At 45.4% G+C, this 20,963-nt stretch overlaps 1 protein-coding gene across 3 annotated transcripts in view; it reads right to left on the bottom strand.

The window, feature by feature from the left end:
• ME3 (malic enzyme 3) overlaps nucleotides 1–20,963 on the bottom strand; it is a 184,156-nt gene that overhangs the window by 22,863 nt on the left and 140,330 nt on the right. For all 3 annotated transcript variants that reach the window (XM_063093197.1, XM_063093198.1, XM_063093199.1), the window contains one exon: nucleotides 745–854. In XM_063093197.1, the coding sequence (XP_062949267.1) occupies nucleotides 745–854 (110 nt within the window). The remainder of the gene's footprint in view (nucleotides 1–744; nucleotides 855–20,963) is intronic.

Genomic DNA, 20,963 nt, shown 5'->3' with positions numbered 1-20,963 from the left:
TGCTAAATAATAACTTACATGAACTCATCAAAGTTTCTCTTAGATTTTATAATATAATAGCTTGCAATGCTCCTGAATGAGAGCTCCTGGATCAGGTGACATCATTCCTGAGGGGCCACCCTTTCCATCCACTCCAGCTTCAGATACTGGCACCTCCACAGCAAGAAGCAAGTGCCTTCAGATATTTCTGGGCCATAGAATAGGGGACCAAGTGGACCCTGAACTGGAAGATGCTTCATGCTGGCTTTTGAAGTGCTCTGTGTCCCTGGTGCCAGTGTCCCTCAGGGTTATCATCTGAGAAGCACACCTTCCAGCCAAGTTCGGAGAAGGAATTGTCCTGACTCCCTGATGGCGATACATCTTGTCTTTGGAAAATCCCAGAGTAAGTTATCACTTGGGGAAGGTCATTTTTATGGTGATTGATGTTTTGGTCTGTTGAGTCCTTTGAGTTAGCCCTCTCCATATACTAGCTCTTTAAATTCTTACCTAACTCTGAAGTAGCAATGATCTCCATTTTGAAGATGAGGAAACTGAGGCTTAGCAAAAAGTAAAGGGACTTGTGCAAGGTTACAGAGCAAAAAATTAGTCAAGTGGGAGGTGAATCCAAGTCTAATGCTCTTTCTTCTCAACAGCTGCTGGCAAGCCAGCTATGAGGTAATGCCCCACTCCCCTTTTGGCAGCCAGGTGAGCCTTGCGGAAAGGTGCTAGTCCCCAGTGGGTTTGTCAGAGGGGGTGGAGACCTACCTTGGATGTCATCATTGAACATGCAGTACTTGTTGCGGTATTTGTTGAGCAGGCGGAAGGCATTGGCATTGGCAAAGTCTTCAAACTGGATGAGGCAATTTATTCCAAACCTGTGGGGAGAGAGGAAAAAGAATGCATGGTTGCCTCCCAGAGGAAGATCCCTGGTGGATCCCAGCCTGCACTGGGGAGTGGGGAGGCACAGGCCAGGAGATAGGGATGGCATGGCTCCTTCATCTGGGTTTTTGCCATCTGGGTTCCTGGGCCTGGAGCTCTGCCTGCTCCATCATAGATGAGGATGGGGAAAGGACAGCAGAACACTGGGCTTGGTAGTCAGCCAAGCTGACACCACTGTATCCATTGTGGGCTGGTGGCTCCCATGGGCTGCCATGGAGGGCTGAGATGGGCCTGCACTCTCTGTAGCCTGTGGCCATCTGAGATCCCAGCAGAAAGCTCACTCCAAACCCAAGTGCATGCAGAGAACCTGGCTGCCCCGCCACCGGGGGCTGGGGAGCCTCTGCAGTCTCTCAATATCCCCCTCCTGGACCCTAAGGCCTGGTGCTCCTCCATTAGTGACTCCTCTGGGTTCAGACATTGTTCCCTGATAATATGCAAGGGAGGTTAGGAAAGGCCACTGTATGAAGTCACTGTCACCTACTAACATCTTGGTGAAGTTGTTCTCCAGCTTGCAGGCACAGAAGAATCAGTGAGCTTGTTTAAAGTGCAGCACACCAGGCCCATCTTGCAAAGTCTCACTCAGTGAGTGTGGGGTGGGGCTCAGGAATCTGCATTTTTGACAGTCACCCCAGGTGGTTCTGCTGCTGACAGTCTGCTGACGGTTCTGTTGCTGACAGAACTTTGAGAACTGCTGTGGTGGGTGAAGACAGTGCCTAATAGGCTGCTTGAAATGCCTAATTTAAAATCTATGCTAGCATTACCTCTGAGATTTCAAGGTCTTCTGGAAAAACGACTGGGTTTGTTAGAGCTTTGTAACCTACTTTTCCTTTCAACAGTGTCTATTAGGAAGCTAAGATAGAATTTTTCTGCTCATTTGCAACAGGCCTCCTCAGCTTATTTTTTCACATAGATTTCCCTTCTATTTGATCCCTACTCTTTGAACCTGGTGGTTTGATAGCTTTGTTGGTGTCTCTTAGTCTTTCTGGAAGTAAGTGTGGTATGAATTATTAAAAATTACCTACATATGGATGAAAATAGGTTTCATCTCATGGGTCAATTTGTGATTAAGAGTATCCAAGGTCATGTTCATTGAGAAAAAATGCCCTGATTGATCAGTAAGAAGTGTTGGTGCATGTAATAGGAAAGTGGCCTGTCATTCCCAGCCTGGTGTGATACAGGCTTGGGACCAGCTGTGGAAAGACGTATTACCTTGCTAGAAAAGGTGGGTGGGGCACACACTTGGTGGGCTTCCTGTATTCTTGGGGGAGGGGTGGCATTTTTCTGATGAGTCTGGTGGCTATCTGAGAGTGAGTAGCACTGAAATATCCAGAAAGCATTTTTTCCAACCTCATAATTTTGTGCATGGCTTACTTGTCCAGTAGAAATGCCAGTGAGCAGACAAATATTTGCTCCTGTCATGGTCTGAGGGTGATTTTTCCCCCCTAGCTTTATTGAAGTATAATCAACAAATAAAAATTGTGTATATTTAAGGTGTACAATGTGATGACTTGATATATGTATATATTATGAAAAGATTACTATAATCAAGCTAATTAACATATACATCACCTCACATAGTTAACCATTTTTTTTTTGGTAGTGGGAAAACTTAAGATTGGACTCTCTCAGCAAATTTCAAGTATACTAGACAGTATTATTAACTATATTGTCTGAGGGGGATCTTTAGCCCTTAGTGCTAAACACAAATGTCATTCTGACCACAATTTTTATTCAGTCATAGAGCAAGTGCTGATGGGGGTGGGGTAAGGGGCTCGCTGTGTCTCCTGTCCACCATCCAGCCCTCTTCTTGTACTATGGATAGAAATGATAAATAAAACTTCCCATGCACAAATATAATGCAGGCTTGCCAAGCCAAAATTACTGTGAATTTTTGATCAGGGTGTGAATTTCAAGTATTTGGGTTGGGAGAGGGGAACGGAATGTCTTGGGCTGCTGGTGACATTTTGCTATATATAATTCCTACAAGACTCCCAGTGTTGTTCCACACTGGTATGGAGTTAAATGCTGAAAAGGTCAGACAACAAAATAAATTGGTGCGTGTCCCCCCTCCCCTTTCTCTCTCTTTCACACACACACACACACACACACACACACACACACACACACACACACACACACGACCTTTCAGCAACACTACCGCTCATTTGCTGAGGCAAAAATAAGGCAAGAATTCTAAATAAATACCTTTGTTCAGTGTGTGATTACTATTTCTTATTTCAGCTTTATATAAGAAATCTCCCTCTTTTGGGGCTATTTGATGGAATATAGCTTAAAACCTCATTAATTCAGATCACTTTTATTCTAACTGAAATTGCATAAAGGGCTATGTGGGCCACCCTTCCAATAGCCTAGCACTCCTTAGATTTAAGGACCTCCAGAACTCCTATCCAGCTTGGACCCTCATCCCCATGACTGCTCCCTGGATCTTTCATCACCAGGAACCACTCTTACTCAAGGATTCCACCTGTTCCCTGTCACTGTCTGACCACGGCCTCTCCTTCCACCTTCTCTCACTTTCACTGCACCTACTCTTGTCTACATCAAGATATTTGGGTCCTTTCCCACGTTATCCTAGTCCCTTGGCCTCTCTGTTATGGCTTTTCATGAAACCAAACCACTACCCAGTCGGAACCAAAGGTGTCACTGTCTTAGCACCACCTATCCACTATTTATTCATCCATCCATCATCGAACCATCATTCATTCATCCATCATCCATCCATCATCCATCCATCATTCATCCATCCTTCCATCCCTCCATCCACCCATCACTAATCCATCCATCCTTCAGCCATCCAAAAGCATCTGTTGAGCACCTACAATGAGCAGATACTGCAGTTCAATGGTGTCGTAGGAAGGATACATGAAGGAGTGAATGAAAATTCAGTGTTGTGAATTTGCCTGCCAACTTGTTAAACTAATCACAAGCAAATTAAGAACAAGTTAAGAGCAAAAACAAAATTTCAAAGTGAAAATTTAAATGGCTTAGACGGAAAAAACTTTTTCTCAATTCATCCAAGTGCATCCAAATGCAAGTAACGGGGCTTTTACCATAACACTAATTTAAATGTTAATTGCCAATTGCCTTACATATTCATTAAAATACAAACAACAACGGTAACAAAAGTAGCTAAGCTTTGTTGAGTGTCTACTACCTGCTGGGCATCACGCTGAGCTCTTTCCACACATCATTTCAATTAATCTTCACTCACCTTATGAAACAGGTGCTGTTTTCAGAGAGGGAAAGCCTGAGCTACAGATGTTAAGTTACTTCTCCAGGGCTGTTTACTCTACTGCACTTGGTAGGTGGTGGAGCTGGAATTTGAATCCGGCTCTATCTGACTCTAGAATCTGCCTCAGTTTAGGGCTCTATCTGACTCTAGAATCTGCCTCAGTTTAGTTTCGAGAGCAATACAGATTTGTAAAAGATAAAACGAAATAGGTAATAAAGCTGGATTTCTTTCTCCATTGGGAAAGACAGTGCCCTGTGGTGAAGAAACACTGCATAGAGATAGAGAAACTGTTCTTTCTCTGTCTCTGACAAACACTGTGAGTCTATGCTGAGTACCCTTTCTCTCTCTGGATCTAAGAGCTCTGGAGGAGTAGCATGAGCTGTTTAATGTGTGGGGTTGGAGCTGATACACTAGGAGCTTCATTCAGGTACTTCTATAAGTCTAAAGCAGGGAGTTCTGACCATTCTTAGGAAAAGCAACATGTGACAGGGACATCTGGAGAGCCAGTGTCTTTCAGTCCTTTTTGTGCTTTCACAAATCAGACCAGCTGTGCAGGTAGGGCAGAGGTGGCCACCCTCAGGGATGCACCACTGAGCAGCAGCAGGACTCTCCCAAGGGGCTTGCTCAGAGTCTCAGGGCTCTGGCAGTTTCCTGATTTTAGTGCTGGCAGTGTACTGCTGTCCTATTCTGCAGAAGCTGACTCTTACTGGGGAGGCTCCTGCTTACTGTCCCCTTCCGCACTTCTGAACTCTTTACCCTGCAGCCCTGGCACTGGTTGAGGAACATCTGATGCATCTCTAGTGGAGAATTCCTGTGATGGAGAAAGAGGCACCTCCCCAAGCCACACACAGAGCTGCTGCTCAGCCTTCTCAATCCTGGGGATTCAGCTGGGAAATGACCTTGGAGCTGCCAGGGGAGGCATTCCAAGGCCAGAGGTCACTTAAAGCACAAGGCTGATGGGTGGATGTTTGATTTTTTTTCCCAGCGCTCAGGCAAGAGGAAGCCTGCAAATGGCGATTGTGCCTGGGAGTCCTAGTGAGTTCTGTGTGACAGTGTGACAAGACCTAGGCCATGGCCAACACAGCCAGGCACTTGCCACCTGGGATACAACCTTTCCAGGGTAAGGAGAGTCAGAGGTGCTGCTCTGCCCTTCCCGCCAGCAAGCAGACCAAAGGCTGAGTGAGGGATGTTGTTGAGAGCAGAACATTCCAGGGCTACAGACCTGGTTTCTCTGTTCCATAGGTCAGGACCTGCCATTCTTTCAAAGATCTGGTCTGACCTCTTTCAGGCCTGAACAAACATGAGGGACCTGGGAGGAGCAGGTGAACTTGCTCAGTCTGTCTCCAAATAGAATGACTAACAGTTACCACTCACAGTTCCATGGGAGTCCACTCTGTTCCCCCAGTGAAAAACGCACACACAAGACGCCCACCGTAGAGTGTTCCGTGAGACTATCAGTTGTCACCCAATGGAAAACTATTTCTTTTATATACTTTTTCCTTCCAGGAACTATTTCTGACAGAACCATAAAAACTCTAGGTCTTTTTTCTATCTAACATATTCAATTAAACTCTAGTCCCTTGAGATGCTCTCAGAAAGAGGGTCTGTGATTAAATAAGTTTAGAAAACCCTGTCTATTACATACAACATATACAATGCACAGTCAGCCCTCCATATCCATGGGTTCCTCATCTGCAGATTCAGCCAATCGCAGATCAAAAATGTAGTTAGGCCTATGATGGTTACAGCTGTACTAAACACATATAGACTCTCCCCCCATTTTATTCCCTAAACAACACAGTATAAGTTATTTACATAGCATATCCACTGTATTAGGTGTTATAAGTAATCTAGAGATGATTTGAAGTATATGGGAGGATGTGTGTGGATAATATGCAAATACTATGCCATTTTATATAAGGGACTTGAGCTTCCATGGGTTTTGGAAAGAAGGTGGGGTCCTGGAACCAATCCCCTGCACATACTGAGGGACGACAAAATATTAAAGGTTCTGAAAAGTCCTTCATTAAGAAACCTGTCTAACCCAATATTTCCTAAACTTACTTGACCAGAGACCTTACGGAGCTGCATCCTACCCTCCCCACCTATGGCAGATCACACTTTGAGACAGGACTCTCTGCAGAAAGAATTTTGTACAGATGGGGCTGGGTAGATTCAGGGCATGGCTAAATCTTCCTGGGATTACTATGATTGATCACTGCTTCTGGCCAGGATCCTACAATGACTGATCTCCCCTCCTTCAAGTTTATTCCCCCTCCTTTAATCCGTCCTCCACATCTTTCTAAACACAAGTTTGTGTATGACATTAATTTTCTGAAAACCTTAAGAGTGCTTCCACTGCCTTTGGGGTTATGACCAAATTTCTTAGGTGGTGTTCACTTTGGCCCCAATCCTATGGCTCAACATGCATCTTGTCTCCTGACACTCTTGACACACTTTGCTGCTTCTCAACCTCTGTGGCCCTTGTGCAGTCCAATGTCTTGCTCACACTGCTGGTTCTCTCTGCCTAGAAGGCCCCCTTTGCCTAGGCCAACTCCTATTCAAACTGTAAGGCCCAGCTCTTCTAGGAAATCCTCCCTGACCCATTTCTTTCCCTACCCTTAGGATCGTGCTGATTCTTCTCTGGGGTCCCATGACATTCTAGACATATCTGTAATAATATATGTCACATTGTATCACATTTATTTACTGACATTTCTGTTCTGACTCAATTCAAGAAATGTATTGGGCAGGGTATCCTCTTTGTGTCAGGAACTACACCAGGTATGATATAAAAATTTAATTCAACAAACATTTCTAAGTGTCCGCTATGAACAAGGGACTGTCCTACTTGCTAGAATGCAAAGACAAATAATAAGATTTCACAGTTGGATGGGCACATAATAAAAAAAGCAGTTGCAACACATTGTGGCAAGGGTAAGAAAGGTACATTGTCCCTCAGCATCCATGGGGCTGCGACAGATGCCCAAATCCTCAGATGCTCAAGTCTCTTACATAAAATGGGGTATATTTGCGTATAACCTACGTACATCCCCTCCTATACTTTAAACATCTCTAGATTACCTATAATACCTAATACAATGTAAATGCTACGTAAATAGTTGTTGCACTGTATTGTGTAGGGAATAATGACAAGGAAGAAGTCTGTACATGTTCAGAACAAACACAAGCGTCCATTATTTTTTCTGAATATTTTCCATCCGCAATCGGTTGAACGGGCAGATGTGGAACCCACGGGTATGGACAGGTACAGGGGAGGCCCCAAGAGGGAAGGCAGCCCTGTGCTGGGAGAAGCAGCGAGGCCTTCACAGAGCGGCAGACTCAGAGCGGGGCGTGACGGGACAGCAGAGGTCCCCGGACACACTGAGCGGTGGGGCTGGGGGAAGGCGTCTGCAGCCGGGAGCCGCGGGAGAACCCACAGCGCCGGCCGTGGGGGGAGGCGACGCTGGGCGGGCTGCGGGGACCCCGGGGGGTGGAGGCAGGAGGGCCGGCGCGCGGTTTAGGAAGCGCGTTCTGGCAGCAGAGGGGGGATGGGGTGGACGGCGGCAGGACACGCCGTGCAGCCCCGGTGTGAGGCAGCGGGCCGCGCAGGGAGAGAGGGGGCTGGCTGGGTGTTAAGGAGGTGAAAGCGTGGCCCGGAGGCAAGGCTGAGTGTGAGGAGTGGAGAGAGCTCTGAGATCAAGCAGGTCTGGCTCCATCACTTACTCGATGTGTGACCTTAGGCAAGTTATTTAATACAGATTTCAGTCTTCACCGATAATAGGGAGCCATAATAATACCTCTCTCGCAGTCCTGCTGTGAAAATTAAATAAGGTAATATATATAAAAATCCTGGCACACTGTAGGAACTGAGTCCGCGGAGGCGATGATTACTGAGAACAGGAGGCCAGATGTGCAAGATGAAGAAGAAGGCGGCCAGGGTGGGCGGATGGTGGTCTTTCCTCACGAGGTGGGGGTAGGGAAGCGGGCGAGGCACAGGGTGAGTGTGAGGTGGACATGCTCACGAAGGGGGGGCTGCACTGAGGCTCAGGAGAGAGGAGCATGCAGCTCAGGCATCGTGAGTAGGGGAAATCATGGCATTGGCCGAGGGGCCGCGGGGTGCGGAGAGCAGGGCCGAGGGCAGAACCAGGCACCCCTAGACCTGAGACGCAGACAAGCGGAGGAAGAGACGCCAGCAAAGGAAAGGGAGCAGGGATCCCACAGAGGTGGGAGGAGGGCCAGCAGAGCAGCTGCCACAGGAGCCACGCAACGGGCTGTGGTCGGGACTGTCAGATGCCGCCCGGATGTCACGTGAAACAGGGAGAGCGGAGTGTCTATTGGAGTGGGTGTTTAGAAGAGCACTGGTGAGCTTTGCGGACCACGTTCAGCAGAGCAGAGGGAGCCGTACGGCATCGGGTTCAAGTGAAAGGGAGGAAATGTCAGTGATCCCAGATTTCAGGAAGCCTGGCTACGAAGCAGAGTAGGGTGACAGCCACTGGGGGGTGTGGGACTAAAGGATTTGTTTTTGAGATGGGAGGTGTACGTATGAGGTACAGGAGCCAGTATGGTGGAGGAGAGAGGTGAGAAGAGGAGAAGATCCTGAGGAGGTGGGCGCTAGAGCCCAGTTCAAATGCGAAGAAGACATGGTCCGACATCATGGGACGAATGTGAAGCAGTCACACCACAGCCTTGGCACAGACGTGTGTGAGGCAGAGACTCATTCTGCCAGGGGTGGGAGTGGGAAGTGGGAGGCAGGTCGGGGAGAATGACAGGGAACTGTTCTGTCGGTGAGGAAACCGGATATCATGGATTGGAGAAAGAGGTGACACTGAGCCCGAGGAGAGAAGGCAAGTCGAATGAGGCAGATTGATTATCTTCAAACATATGAAGGTCTGTTCTGTGGACAAGGAATTAAGCAGACTGGTTTTGTGTTGCCTTGAGGGGAAAAGCAGAGCCGATGGCTGGAAGTCAGAGAGACCCAGATTTCAGTGCCATATAAGGCAGAGATTTCAAACACTGGATGGAAAGGGCTGTCGGTCACTGGAGGAGATTCCGTGGTGACCAGAGCTCCACTTGGCATGAAAGTTGTGGAAGGGATTCCAGCCTGGGGTGGAAGGGTGGACCTCTGAAGCCCCTCCCTCCCTAGCTCCCAGACTGGAAGATTCCCTGGTGTGCCTGGGTCTGGCAGCCAGACCGGCGGGCTCCTGTGACAGGCATTCTGGTGTAAGGGGAAAAGTCCCATTGACTAGCAAGACAGTCACAGGAAGCAGCAAGTCCCAGGATAATGTGGCCATTCCTCAGTCACTGCTCTGATGGTAAGTTCAAGCCAGACAGAAAACACTCCAGGAACAGTCTGAATTTCCTCCTGAAATTCCCTATTTGTCTGAGTTCCTGGGCACACACGTAAATGGCGCCAGAGATCCCGGTGCTTGGAAGGGAATGGTGGCTGATTTGCTGGCCTCTCGACCTCTCGACCTCTCAAAGGTCAGTGGCCAGTACTGAGTTTTTCCTCTAGTGCACAGCAACTCACTCCTCAACCTCCTGTTCATAAAGCCACAAACCCACTGGCTGACCTGGGGCTTCAGCATTTATGCCAGCTCATATTTGCCCATAGCTTGTGGTTATCAAGTTGTCACAAGGCCATGATGTCCTCCATGAAGCTTCTCTGGTTAGTGTGGCCCGTTCTGATCTCTCTATTTGGCTGTAGTACTGAAGTATTTGTACCATACGGTCTGTCATGCAGTCGTACCTCGGACCTCCTCAGCATCTAAACTGACCCTCTCTCATAGAACTCGCAAAATTCTACCTTAAATTATGACAGTCTGGGGGTGGAAGACAGTAAGGTTGGAAAACCCAGTCTATGTTTGTGAGCTTTCATGACACATGTGAGCCAAAGCTGGATAGGGGAAGGAAGGAAAAAGACCCACCCAGCCTAGGCAATGAATTAGATCAAAGCAGGCCCTAGACTGAGAGTTCCTGAGGGCAGGGGAGTATCTTATTCGCCATCATATGTATGGCATGACAACTGATGAATGAGCTTTAACTGACCCCCTTTCCTGCTGCTGCTCTGGACAAATCAGGTTGAACCAAGCATGCTACGGCATACCCAGTGCCCTGTGCTTGCCTGGCTCAGTAAATATGTGTTGAACAAATGAAAGCATGAATGAATGAATGCTGGAGAACAGTCCCTCTCCCAGGAGTGCCCAGTCGTACACCTCCCATATGATACCACTAGCTCCCTGTGGAGCCACATTCTCCTCTTCTAGAGGACACAATGGCAAAGTATCTCTGCCTCACAACACCTGAGGCCTCTTCCTTTACTCCCAAGGACTCAAGTTCACACAAATGAGCACCACTAGCAGGAAGCCGGGAAAGCAGGCCAGCAGACGGTCTAGATCAAAGACCTTAGGTTCTGGAGTCATGTGGACTTGGTGGTCTAGCTGGGTGATTCTGGGCGACCTACTTAGCTCTTATGAACCTCAGTTTCTTGATCTCTAAGGATTGCTGTGATGGTTAAATGTAAAGCAAACAGCACAATTTAGGTGCTCTATAAAAGTCAGTTGCTAGCTCTTTCCTGGGAATAAGGCTGTTTAAACCCCGCTAAATGTCCCAGGTCCTTTGACCACGTAAATTCCCTCTTTCAACCTCTATCAACTCTGCAGACAGGGCCATTAGCTAGGCACACATTAACTCTACACAAACCCAGCAGTAATTATTTGACCCTATCTTTTTTATTTTTCTCCTAGTGGCTTGTAAGTTCCTTGCTGTCAAATCACTGGGGAAAAAAATATACAGATGTGCTCAAATAATTACTGCTGTGTTCAGTAAATATTGGTCCAATGAATGAGTGACTAGATGGATGAATATGTGAATAAACAAATAACTAAATGCTGTCTTGAATTATTTTTTGATTACTTTATGTCTCTATATTAGAAGCCCAAGGAAAAATTAATTTTTCAGGACAGATCTTTTCTTTGCATTGGCCACATTGTGAGGCACAGAGAAGGCACATGATAAATACAGACTGAGTGGAAATTTGAAGGAAATTTTATAAATTATGCGAATGAGAGCAAACAACTGGATAGGTTTCCCTCTGTTTCTCACTACTTTTCTCATTATTTGATCTTGGGGGAATAATTTTCTCTTTGGGTCTCAGTTTGCCCACCTATAAAGTGAGGAAGTTAAATCAAATAGGCAGGTTATTTCTTGCCCAGGCATTCCAGGACTGTGAGATTACAGTCCAGTGGTGGGCCAGGTGGGAAAATAATAGTGAGATACAGATTGAACCACAGAAGGCATTCCTAAAATTCAGTGTATATGAAAATACTGAGCAGTGACCATCTCTGCTGAGAGGGACTCAGAATGTGAACACCCCCTTGAAATACTGCAATCATGGCTTAGAGCTAACAGTGATGCTTTTTACAATCTTTTAAAATTAAAATAAAAGCCCTAAACTTTCTTTATAGTCTGGATGTCATAAGCTTAGGGGTTTTCTTTTGCTTATATTGCTTTAAAACCAACAGGAGAAACTGGTGCCAAAGAGCCTCAGCCTCTGCCTTAGAGGTGGGCTGAGCTGGCTGGTTTGAGGTTTGTTGAGAGGTCTTCAGGGGGTGCCCAGCTCCGGTGAATCATGGGGCAAGGGGACAACTGGCCCAGAAGTGGTTAAGAAGGAAGAACCAGGAAGTGCCAGCTGACTAACCTGGACAATGCTGAATTAAGAAGATGCTTTCTTTGCTGCTGGAAGCTAGAGAGTTTTAAAAATGGGGACTGATGCCTGGTCCCTCCACAGTCCCCCTTATGGATGGGTGGAGCATTAACCCTGCCCTTGAACAAGCTAGAGAGAGAAGATATGAGTAAGCTAAGCAGAACAGCTTTCATAAGACTTTCCTCCATTTATCCTCCTGTCTACTATGTTAAGAAGGTATCTGGAGTATGTTGGACTGTCTTTTGTTTCATGCAAGAGACCAGAAATAGAGAATATACAATTCAGAGCGGGAGTTCCGGAGTTAGACCACCTAGGTTTGCAGCTTGGCTCTACCATGAAGGAGTGACCTTGGACAAGTTCCCTAACCTGTCTTTTCTCATCTGTAAAATGTGCATTTATTCAATACATACTTATTGAGAACCCACGCTGCACGAGGCATTATTCTGGGTGCTTGAGATACATCAGTGAATAGGAGACAAAGATCCCTCCGTGGAACTTATATTTAGTGGGATAGGACAATAATTGTATCTACTTAATAGAATAGTTGTAAGTATTAAATTAAGTTAATGTATGTGAATTGCTTTATTGTCCACAGGAGCCTAGGTCAGCCTAGCACCCAATTCACCAGAAAGTCAAGGGTAGGATGTTTGCTTGCTTATTATGTACTTAGGTTTTTTGTTTTTCTTAATGAAAGGAACTTTCTCTGGGCAAGAATTGCTGCCTAACTCATTTTAAAAAATCCATTGTTTTCTTTCTAATTATAAAGCAAATGCCTGCGCATAAACGATCAAACATTACAGAAATGAATGACTCGGAAAGCAAAAATCCCTGGCAATCTCAGCCCCTAACTGTAATCGCTGTTAACAATTTGGTATATATACACTGAGATATTTTTTTTCTTACATAACTTTTCTTGATGGAATAATTTATTTTTAGATATTTTTTCCAGTTATCCAACTTCATTAAGAAACAATTTTTCAGATCCCTGTACTGGCCAGCCTCCAAAAACAAAACAAAAAACCCCAATCTGTAAGCCCAATAAAATAAACAAGGAAGAAGAGACTATGTACATGTGCGTATGAATGAGCAAGACAGAGAGAGACAGAGAAAATGAGAAAAAATATACCATGCCATGGGATTGTTGGGAACTGCTACATCCTTTCTGGTGTGAAATTATGAGGCTTGGATGTGGGGATTCCAGTTTATTCATCCTTTCTTTCCCTCCAGAAATGCTCTGTTTCCTCAAGAGCAGCTTATTAAAAATCTTTCCCGATAAAACACCCTGGTGTCCCCATTCCTTTCTGGATAATAAAGAGTAGGAATGAAGGGTCTCTCTGAACTGCCCCCAGGCAGAAATGTTTGAGGATTTGGGTTTTCTACTCATGTCTTGCTATGACCTTGGTGTACTCTCCTGGATTTCTAAGACTCTGTTTTCATTTTCAGAAGTTTTATTTGGTTATTTTTCAATCTGCCTGCTTTTTTTTTTGTTTTTTTTTCACAGTGTTGGGTACTTTTATTACTTCATTCTTAAAAAACGTCTCTAATAAATTTAACTGTTTTATACTTAAAACAGTTTTATGGGCTCTCTCAGAATATTTCTTTTTCTTGGGGTTCTAATTCTTCTATTGGTTGTGTATATAATTTTCCCACATTGTGGATTTTTTTCCATGTGTATTGTTGTGGTTCACGAATTTATTTTCATTGGGGGATTAAATTCCATGTGGCATGGGGTGTGGGAGTGTCCCTACAGAGAAATCTTACTTTTCCTTCTGCCAGGTTCCCCAGCAATATCACTGGTAGGGGACAATATTTTATACTGATTTCCTGGGAATTTTTGCACCATGTATATTATAAATGTGGACTCCAAATCCACATGGTGAAGGCTTGGTGTTTTGGTTTCTTCCAGGAGATACACACACACACACACACGCACGCACGCACGCACGCACGCACGCACGCACGCACGTATTTTTGTTCCCCACCAGTTTCTTGTCATTTCCCTGGATTGGTGATCAGGCCTATTTGTTTTTCACGGAGGGTGCAGCCATTTGAAGTTCCCAGTTTTTGGCAGGACTCTTGGTTCCCACGTCCTGTCTTGTACAGACCTCAACATGTGACTCTGCCTGGGTGCGGACCCATCTCCAGGCCTGCACTATGAGAAGGAAACAGCCATCAATATGGTTGGACATTCAAGACTGAGGAAGCAGCAACATGAAGGCCCTGTGGCCATGACAAAGATGAGGTGGAAACAGCCATGCTGTTTGAGGAATAGCATGAGGCCAGTGTGACTGCAGCTGATGGAGAAGGGACAGGGTGGTGGGAGTGAAGTCACACAAGTCTTCCTCCAGCTCCAAGAGAAAAGTACAGGCTCCTATATGCATAGCCTCTTAATAAGTCAGCATCAGTGGGTTAATCTCAGAGCTATTTATTACCTTACCAATGGGCAAGTTTGTTTCTCATTTCTGTACTGTGAAGTGGGTCTTGTAAAAAGATGTTTGGTTATGCGAGGGGACAATTCTCTCACAGCGGTAGTCTGCAAAGCCCAAATAACACTCAGCTGGAAACAACTGCAGAAAATATGAGAAGCCCTCAGCCCCGTGAACACACCAGTACCTCCCCACCACGTGTACACGAACAGACACAACGCCTCTCCACTGGGGGGCGGGGGGCGGGGCTGGGAGAATTAAACTGAATAGGGGTGGGCGGGGAGGGGGAGGACCAAGCATGTACTAATTGCACATGCCAGGGATCTCAAATGGAGCTGGATCACACTCAGGGCTGTTTTGCTTTTGTTTTTTTCCTTTTAAGTTTAGCACTGGGGAAGAGAGGGAAAGTAACATTGGAATGAAGGGGATAGAGGGGTGAGGACTGCAGAAGGCAGCGAGGGCTATATTAATGCATACATTAACTCAAGCATGAGTGCATGAATGTGGGCACCACTAAAGCACTGCTTAAAAGACAGTGGCTTTGGATAGTGCCTAAATTAATAATAATAATAATAGTAGCAAACATTATTCGTTTACTATCATTCGGGTAATTAAGCATTTTAGATGGATGGTCTCATTTATCCATCATAAGCACTATACAAATTAAATCTTAAAAATGCATTTTAGATATAAGGAAACTGAGGCACAGGTGAATTAAGTGGCTTGTTAGTACATGTTAATAAATAGCTTGTTAATAAGAGGTTCAAACTCAGGCAGTCTAGCTCTAGAATTCATGCTTTTAACAACCATAGTTAGTGGGGGTCCCCTTTCTTAGGCGAGGTACTTATACTTTAAAACCTTCAGTTGCTTCATCTCTTAAAATGAAGCTAATAGTAGCATCCACCTCACAGGGTTGTTGTGAGAATTAGATGAGTTAATATTGTAGGAAGTGCTTGTATCAGTGTCTGCACATAGTAAGCAATTAAGTAAATAAGAGTTGTTATTATTAATCCATTGAGGGGAATCAGAACTCCCATCCTCCTCCCCCCAAAATAAAACCCTTCTATTCCTTCATCTCCTCTGCCATAATCTGAAAATTTCAGGTCCGGTCATGATTTTATTTCTATTTTTGACGCCAGGCGATAAAATCAGGCTGTTAAGAGAAAATAAGAAGGAAATAGCCAGCTGGCGTCATTGAATCCATCTCCCCAGCCAGTGAATTTCTTCCAGCACATTTTTGGCCTCAGTCCTGAGGCTGGATCCTAACTAGTGAACTGCAAACCCTCTCAATTATTCAGTCTGCTTGGCCATGACGGAAACAAATAGGTCCTAGAGAGCTGGGTGCCAGTTTGCATTTTGATGCGGTCTCCTAGCCAGATTCCTTGCAGGCATGGCATTCTGTCACCATGCAACATCTGGCTTCTGCTCTGATGGGAACATGGAGGAGCTGGACTGTCAACTATTAGCCACATCAGGCTGAGACTGGAAAACTGTCCTGCTTCTTCAGAGGCCAAACCAGAATGATTCCCAAAGTTCTTTCTTCTGAGCTTCCTCAGATGTGGTCACATTCACAGTCTTCAGTCCATTCTAACTGAGAGCTAGCCTGGTAAAGGCTTTGACCCACCCACCCACCAACCAACCCACCTCCACCTTCACCATTTACTGTGGACCCACTATGAGCAGAGCTGTGCTTCCAAGGAACTACCAGTCTGGTAGAGACATTACTAAGTCATAGGACCTGAGGTAGGAACAATCTGTAAAGGCCATCCACTCTAGACCACGCCAACACTTGAGCAGTTCTACAACAGTCCAGACACATCTTTGTCCAATCTCTTCTCTGACTGTGAAAGGTCAAAGAACAACAACAACAAAAAGCTTCAAAGAAAAGCCCTAGACCATTATAGAAGACATGTCACAATGTAGTGCATGATTAATTAGCAAATGAATTATACAGACAATAAGATTACAAACAGGGAAAGAGTTTCAGGCCAGGCTGGTCAGGGAAGATTTCCCTAGGGAAGGCAGGATTTGAACTGAGGCGTTGCTGTGGGTTTTGCCTCTAATCTCCTCTCACATCCTGTCAATTTTAATATGATCCTTTTGTTGCTAAAGAACCTACTGTGGTTCTCTATTGCTCACGGCATCAAGTCTCAAATAAGGTACTGTGTGGATCAGTAGCTTGCAAACATTTTTAGCAGAAGAATTCTTTAATTAATGAAATACTGAGCAGAAACCTTACACAGGAAGCAATTACAAACAATGAAGTGTTTCTTCAAGTGGTTTAAATCTTTTATGGTAGGTGGAAAACATTTCATTTCTAGCACCCTGATGTACCTTTACAGAGTCCTGGGGCTCAGGGAAGCTTGGCTTAAAAAGCACTGGGTTAGATGACTGAAGCCCTTTCCACATTTGAGCTCTAATAACTATAACCTCCTGCCTGGATTCTGAGTCCTATCACAGTGGAGTAGTTAATTTTAGATGTCAACCTCACTGAGTTAAGGGATGCCCAGACAGCTAGTTAAGCATTATTTCTGGGTATGTCTATGAAGGGGTTTCTAGAAGAGACTGGCATTTGAATGAGTGGACTAAGGATGGCCCATCCTTGCCCATTGTGAAGGGGCACCATCTAGTTGATCGAGGGCCAGATGAAACCTAAAGCAGAGGAAAGGCAAATTCGCTTTCTTTTCTGGAGCTGGGACACCCATCTTCTCCTGCCCTTGGACATGAGAACTCCAGGTTTTCTGACCTTTTGACTGTGGGACTTGCACCAGCGACCTCCCTCCCCACTTAGGGTTCTCAGGCCGTTGGCCTCCTACTGAGAGTTACACCATCAGCCTCCCTGGTTCTCAGGCCTTTGAACTTGGACTGAGCTATGCTATCAGCTTCCCTTGATCTCCAGCTTGTAGAAGGAACACTGTGGGACTTCCCAGCCACCATAATCAAATGAGCCAATTCCTGCAATAACCCCCCTCTCATCTATCTGTCTACCTATTTATCTATCTATCTATCCACTCTTTTGGTTCTGTCTCTGGAGAAACCTGAATAACACATGTAGCCTGTTCCATTCCCATTTAACCTCATTTTACACCAATAAACATTCATCTCTAGTTGGGCCATTCTTCTAGAGTCTTCGGCACACTCCTTGCCTTTCCTGTGTTCTTGTTTTTCTCATGATGTGCCTTCTATGTCTGTTACACTGGTGGCCCTCAATGTGCCATGCCTCCTGGTATTTACATCCTTGTGTTACCTTCTCCCTTGAGATCCAGTATGGACCTGTGATTTGCATTAACCAATATAATGTGGTGGAAGTTATACCATGCCAGATTCAGGTCTAATCCTTTAGTGTTTAGGGAGTCCTGGACTGCCATGTAAAAAGTTCAGTTACCTGTTAAGACAAGAAACCAAATGGAGAGGCCGTGTGAGGAAGGAGAGACTCTGAGACTCTGGAGAGCGAGAGGAGCCCAACCTTTGCAGTGTGCCAGCTGAACCCGCTCCCAGCCAGTCTGCCAGCTGAAAGCAGCCACATGTGTGACCACTGGCAAGACCAGAAGAACCACTCAGCTGAGTCAGCTCAGCTGGCAAGAATTAAGAGCAAATAAAATGTTAAGCCACTAAGATCAGCAATCTGGTTTGTTATACAGCAATAGAAATGAAGGGTATGTGATTTTACACCACACACTGAGGGGAAGTGAACAGTCTTGGAATCGAATGTCACCTCCTTGTTTCCAGCTTTAACTTTGGTGCTCTGCTTTGCATGAAGTCCTGATGAGTACCAATTCCTTTGCTTCCAGATCAGGACACAATAGAGATATGTCGTTGTTTTGTTAGTATATTAGAATGAAAACCTTTAGGGTCACCCTCCAAACATAATGGCAGGAACAATGGGTTGAGGAGCAAGGGGAGATTGAGTAGGAGGAGTTCCATTTAGGCTGAAATGACACAGGGGCTGCATGTTGGAGCACATGGTGCTGCCTCCAGAAGGGAAGGGGCTTACATCAAGTTTGGAATGTAGCATTAAAGGAGGGCCTGTGCAGTAACTGGCTCTAGAAATCAGAGGTTCAAGACTATCTGGATTTCTCAGAAAACTAGAACTTTCTACAAAGACCACTAATAGTGAAATATTACTTCTATTATGGTATGCACCTCAGGTGTTGTGTGTGTGTGTGTGAGAGAGAGAGAGAGAGAGAGAGAGAGTGAAAGAGTGAGAGAGAAAGAAAGAGAGAAACACAGAGATAAAAGATGAAGAGACAAGAAATTTAACTTTCCTGGAACTAAAAAGTTGACGATTTTTTTAAAAGTAAGTTTTCTTTATTATTTCCCTTCTTTAAGACTCTCATCTTAGCAGCTCAAGAATCCCTATTTTTAGGGTTTGGGAAGATAGAGAAAAAGGGGGTGCTCTCCTTTCCTGGCCTGCCCAAAGGCTGAAGCTGCTGCTGACAACAAACTTCTGTCCAACCCAGGCCAGTGATCACACAGAGCTAGGGCTCCAGGTGCAAACAATACATGATTCCCATCCATTCTACTGCAAGTAACGGAAATGAAATGTATAAATGGAAGCCATCAGGGAAATCTGTCACACCAGGATGTCGTGCTCAGGTGTGACACTCAGGTCCCACTGCATGGCAGGGGGAGAGCAGGAAGAAGGGAGCCACTGGCTGTGTCATGGGAACACCTGCTTTTGTCTCAGCGTTGAGGAGGACGCTCCCAGCTACCTGCCACTGCGGTTCACAGACTTACACAGAGATTCTTTCTGCTCTAGTGCGTCCTCCTCTGTGGCCAAGCTCCAGGACAGGAACTGAGCTGAGGTGAGTTTTTTTTCAGGCCAAAAAAGATCTCAAGACACGTCCCAATTAGTGGTTAAGGGCCAGGAGGTGGTGCTTTATATTAGCAGGATGTTTGGACAGAGTTGAGGATGTTGAAGGTAGGAGTCAATGATTCCCAAGGTTCTTTCTTAAAATACGTTGTTTGGCTGCATGGCTCCTGACTCACTCCCGGGCCGGCATTCTATCTTGGGATGACTATATTCTCAAGAGTGCCTGGGGAGCCCAGCTCATTCCCCACCTACAGTATCCACAGAAACATCTGCTTTAGCTTATTAGAAAGTCAAAACAACCAATTGTCAATCCGTCATTTCTTCCACTTAAGGACACATTCCTGTTGGCTGACGCACGCGCCTCCCCAAGGGTTCACCTCTGGACTGTCTGTGTGTGTCTGTGAAACTGTGAGCTGATTTTAATGATCATTTGAAGAGCCTTTTACACCCTAGTTTATTTAACCTCCTCACACAAATAGCAAGACTTCTCTTTGGGGAATCATGGAATGACTACTGACTCATTAGATAAGCAGTGAGCCCTGGAAACAGGAAGCCAGTTTCCTTCCCTTCTCTTGTCATCCACAGGTAACTCAGCAGTGTAGAAAGCAGTCGGGACTCAGAATCAGCAGATCCAGGTTCAACTTGCAGTCCTGCCAGGTACTGTGTGACCTGAGATGGGTACCTTGGTCTCTCAGAGTCTCAGTTTCCTCTTCCACAAAATGGGAATAATAATACCTATCCTGCCAGCTACACAGGGTTCTTAAGAGGTCAGGATAGAAAAAGGGGGTGAGAAGTCATGTTAAAGAGCACCTGAAGCTTGAATTCACTCATAATTTCACCATCAATGAGCCATGCAACCCATCCTTGTATTCTTGCTGTGACAGAGCCCAGTGCATTGTGGGATAGCTCTGATTTATTTTGTGCTTAAACCTGCCTCCGTTGGCGTTCCACCAACTGGTTCTTTTCCAAGTGGATATACCAAAACAAGTCCATTCCTTTTCTGGAAGAGTAGCTTTCAGATGTCTGGAGGTAGTACTGCATCCTGATATGGACAGAGCAGTCTCTGAGTCTTTACTAGGCTAAACCTTTGATTCCTTTAACTATCATGGTTATTGTTCTCCAAAGATGCTTTAGGTAATTTGCGACTCAATGAATCTTGTCAAGAACTGACTCTGGTATTCAGGATGGTATGAAAGAGGGAGAATAAGCTGTAGCATTTACCTCCCTCGTTCTGGATGCTATGCCTCTATTAATGCAGCTGACCCCTGAATTAGCTTCTTGGTGGTCACATTCCAATAGCAGCACTTCCTCCATAATCTCAACTGCAAACACCTGACTTTTTGATCACCACCTCCTTTCTTTCCGGCTCATTTCATCTAATACTCAACTCAACAATTTTCAGACCTCACTAGTACTTACTGTACATTGTTTCTACAACCTTTTCACTGTCCCTTACCTCTTTCCTCCACCATGTCCTTATGTTCCTTCTTATTCAGCATTGACCTCATGACATATTATGATTATTCCCTTGAGTACTCTCTCAGCTACCTTCTCTTTCCCTTTCTCTCTTGCCTGGCAAAATCCCAACCCTGATTATACCCTACTCTCTGCCTATTCCTGCCCTGCACCCACACTATTGACCCTCGCTAGAGAAAACACAGGAACAGGTTAACTGACCTACCTCAAGGGGACCCAAAGAGCTGCCCAGCGATCATGCTCTAGTTCTCCAGTCTGAAATTGTCCCACTGCCCTAGATAACTAGGCCACGCCTCTTCCATCCTTAAACCTTCCCCATCCTCACATCCTCACTCTCTGCTGATGACCTTGTCTTCAACCTGATGGGACCCC

Source organism: Cynocephalus volans, chromosome 4, assembly GCF_027409185.1.
Source record: "Cynocephalus volans isolate mCynVol1 chromosome 4, mCynVol1.pri, whole genome shotgun sequence".
In the NCBI taxonomy this organism is placed as follows: Eukaryota; Metazoa; Chordata; class Mammalia; order Dermoptera; family Cynocephalidae; genus Cynocephalus; species Cynocephalus volans.
Note: the sequence above shows the minus strand (reverse complement) of the source record. Positions and strands in the feature narration are given on the sequence as shown.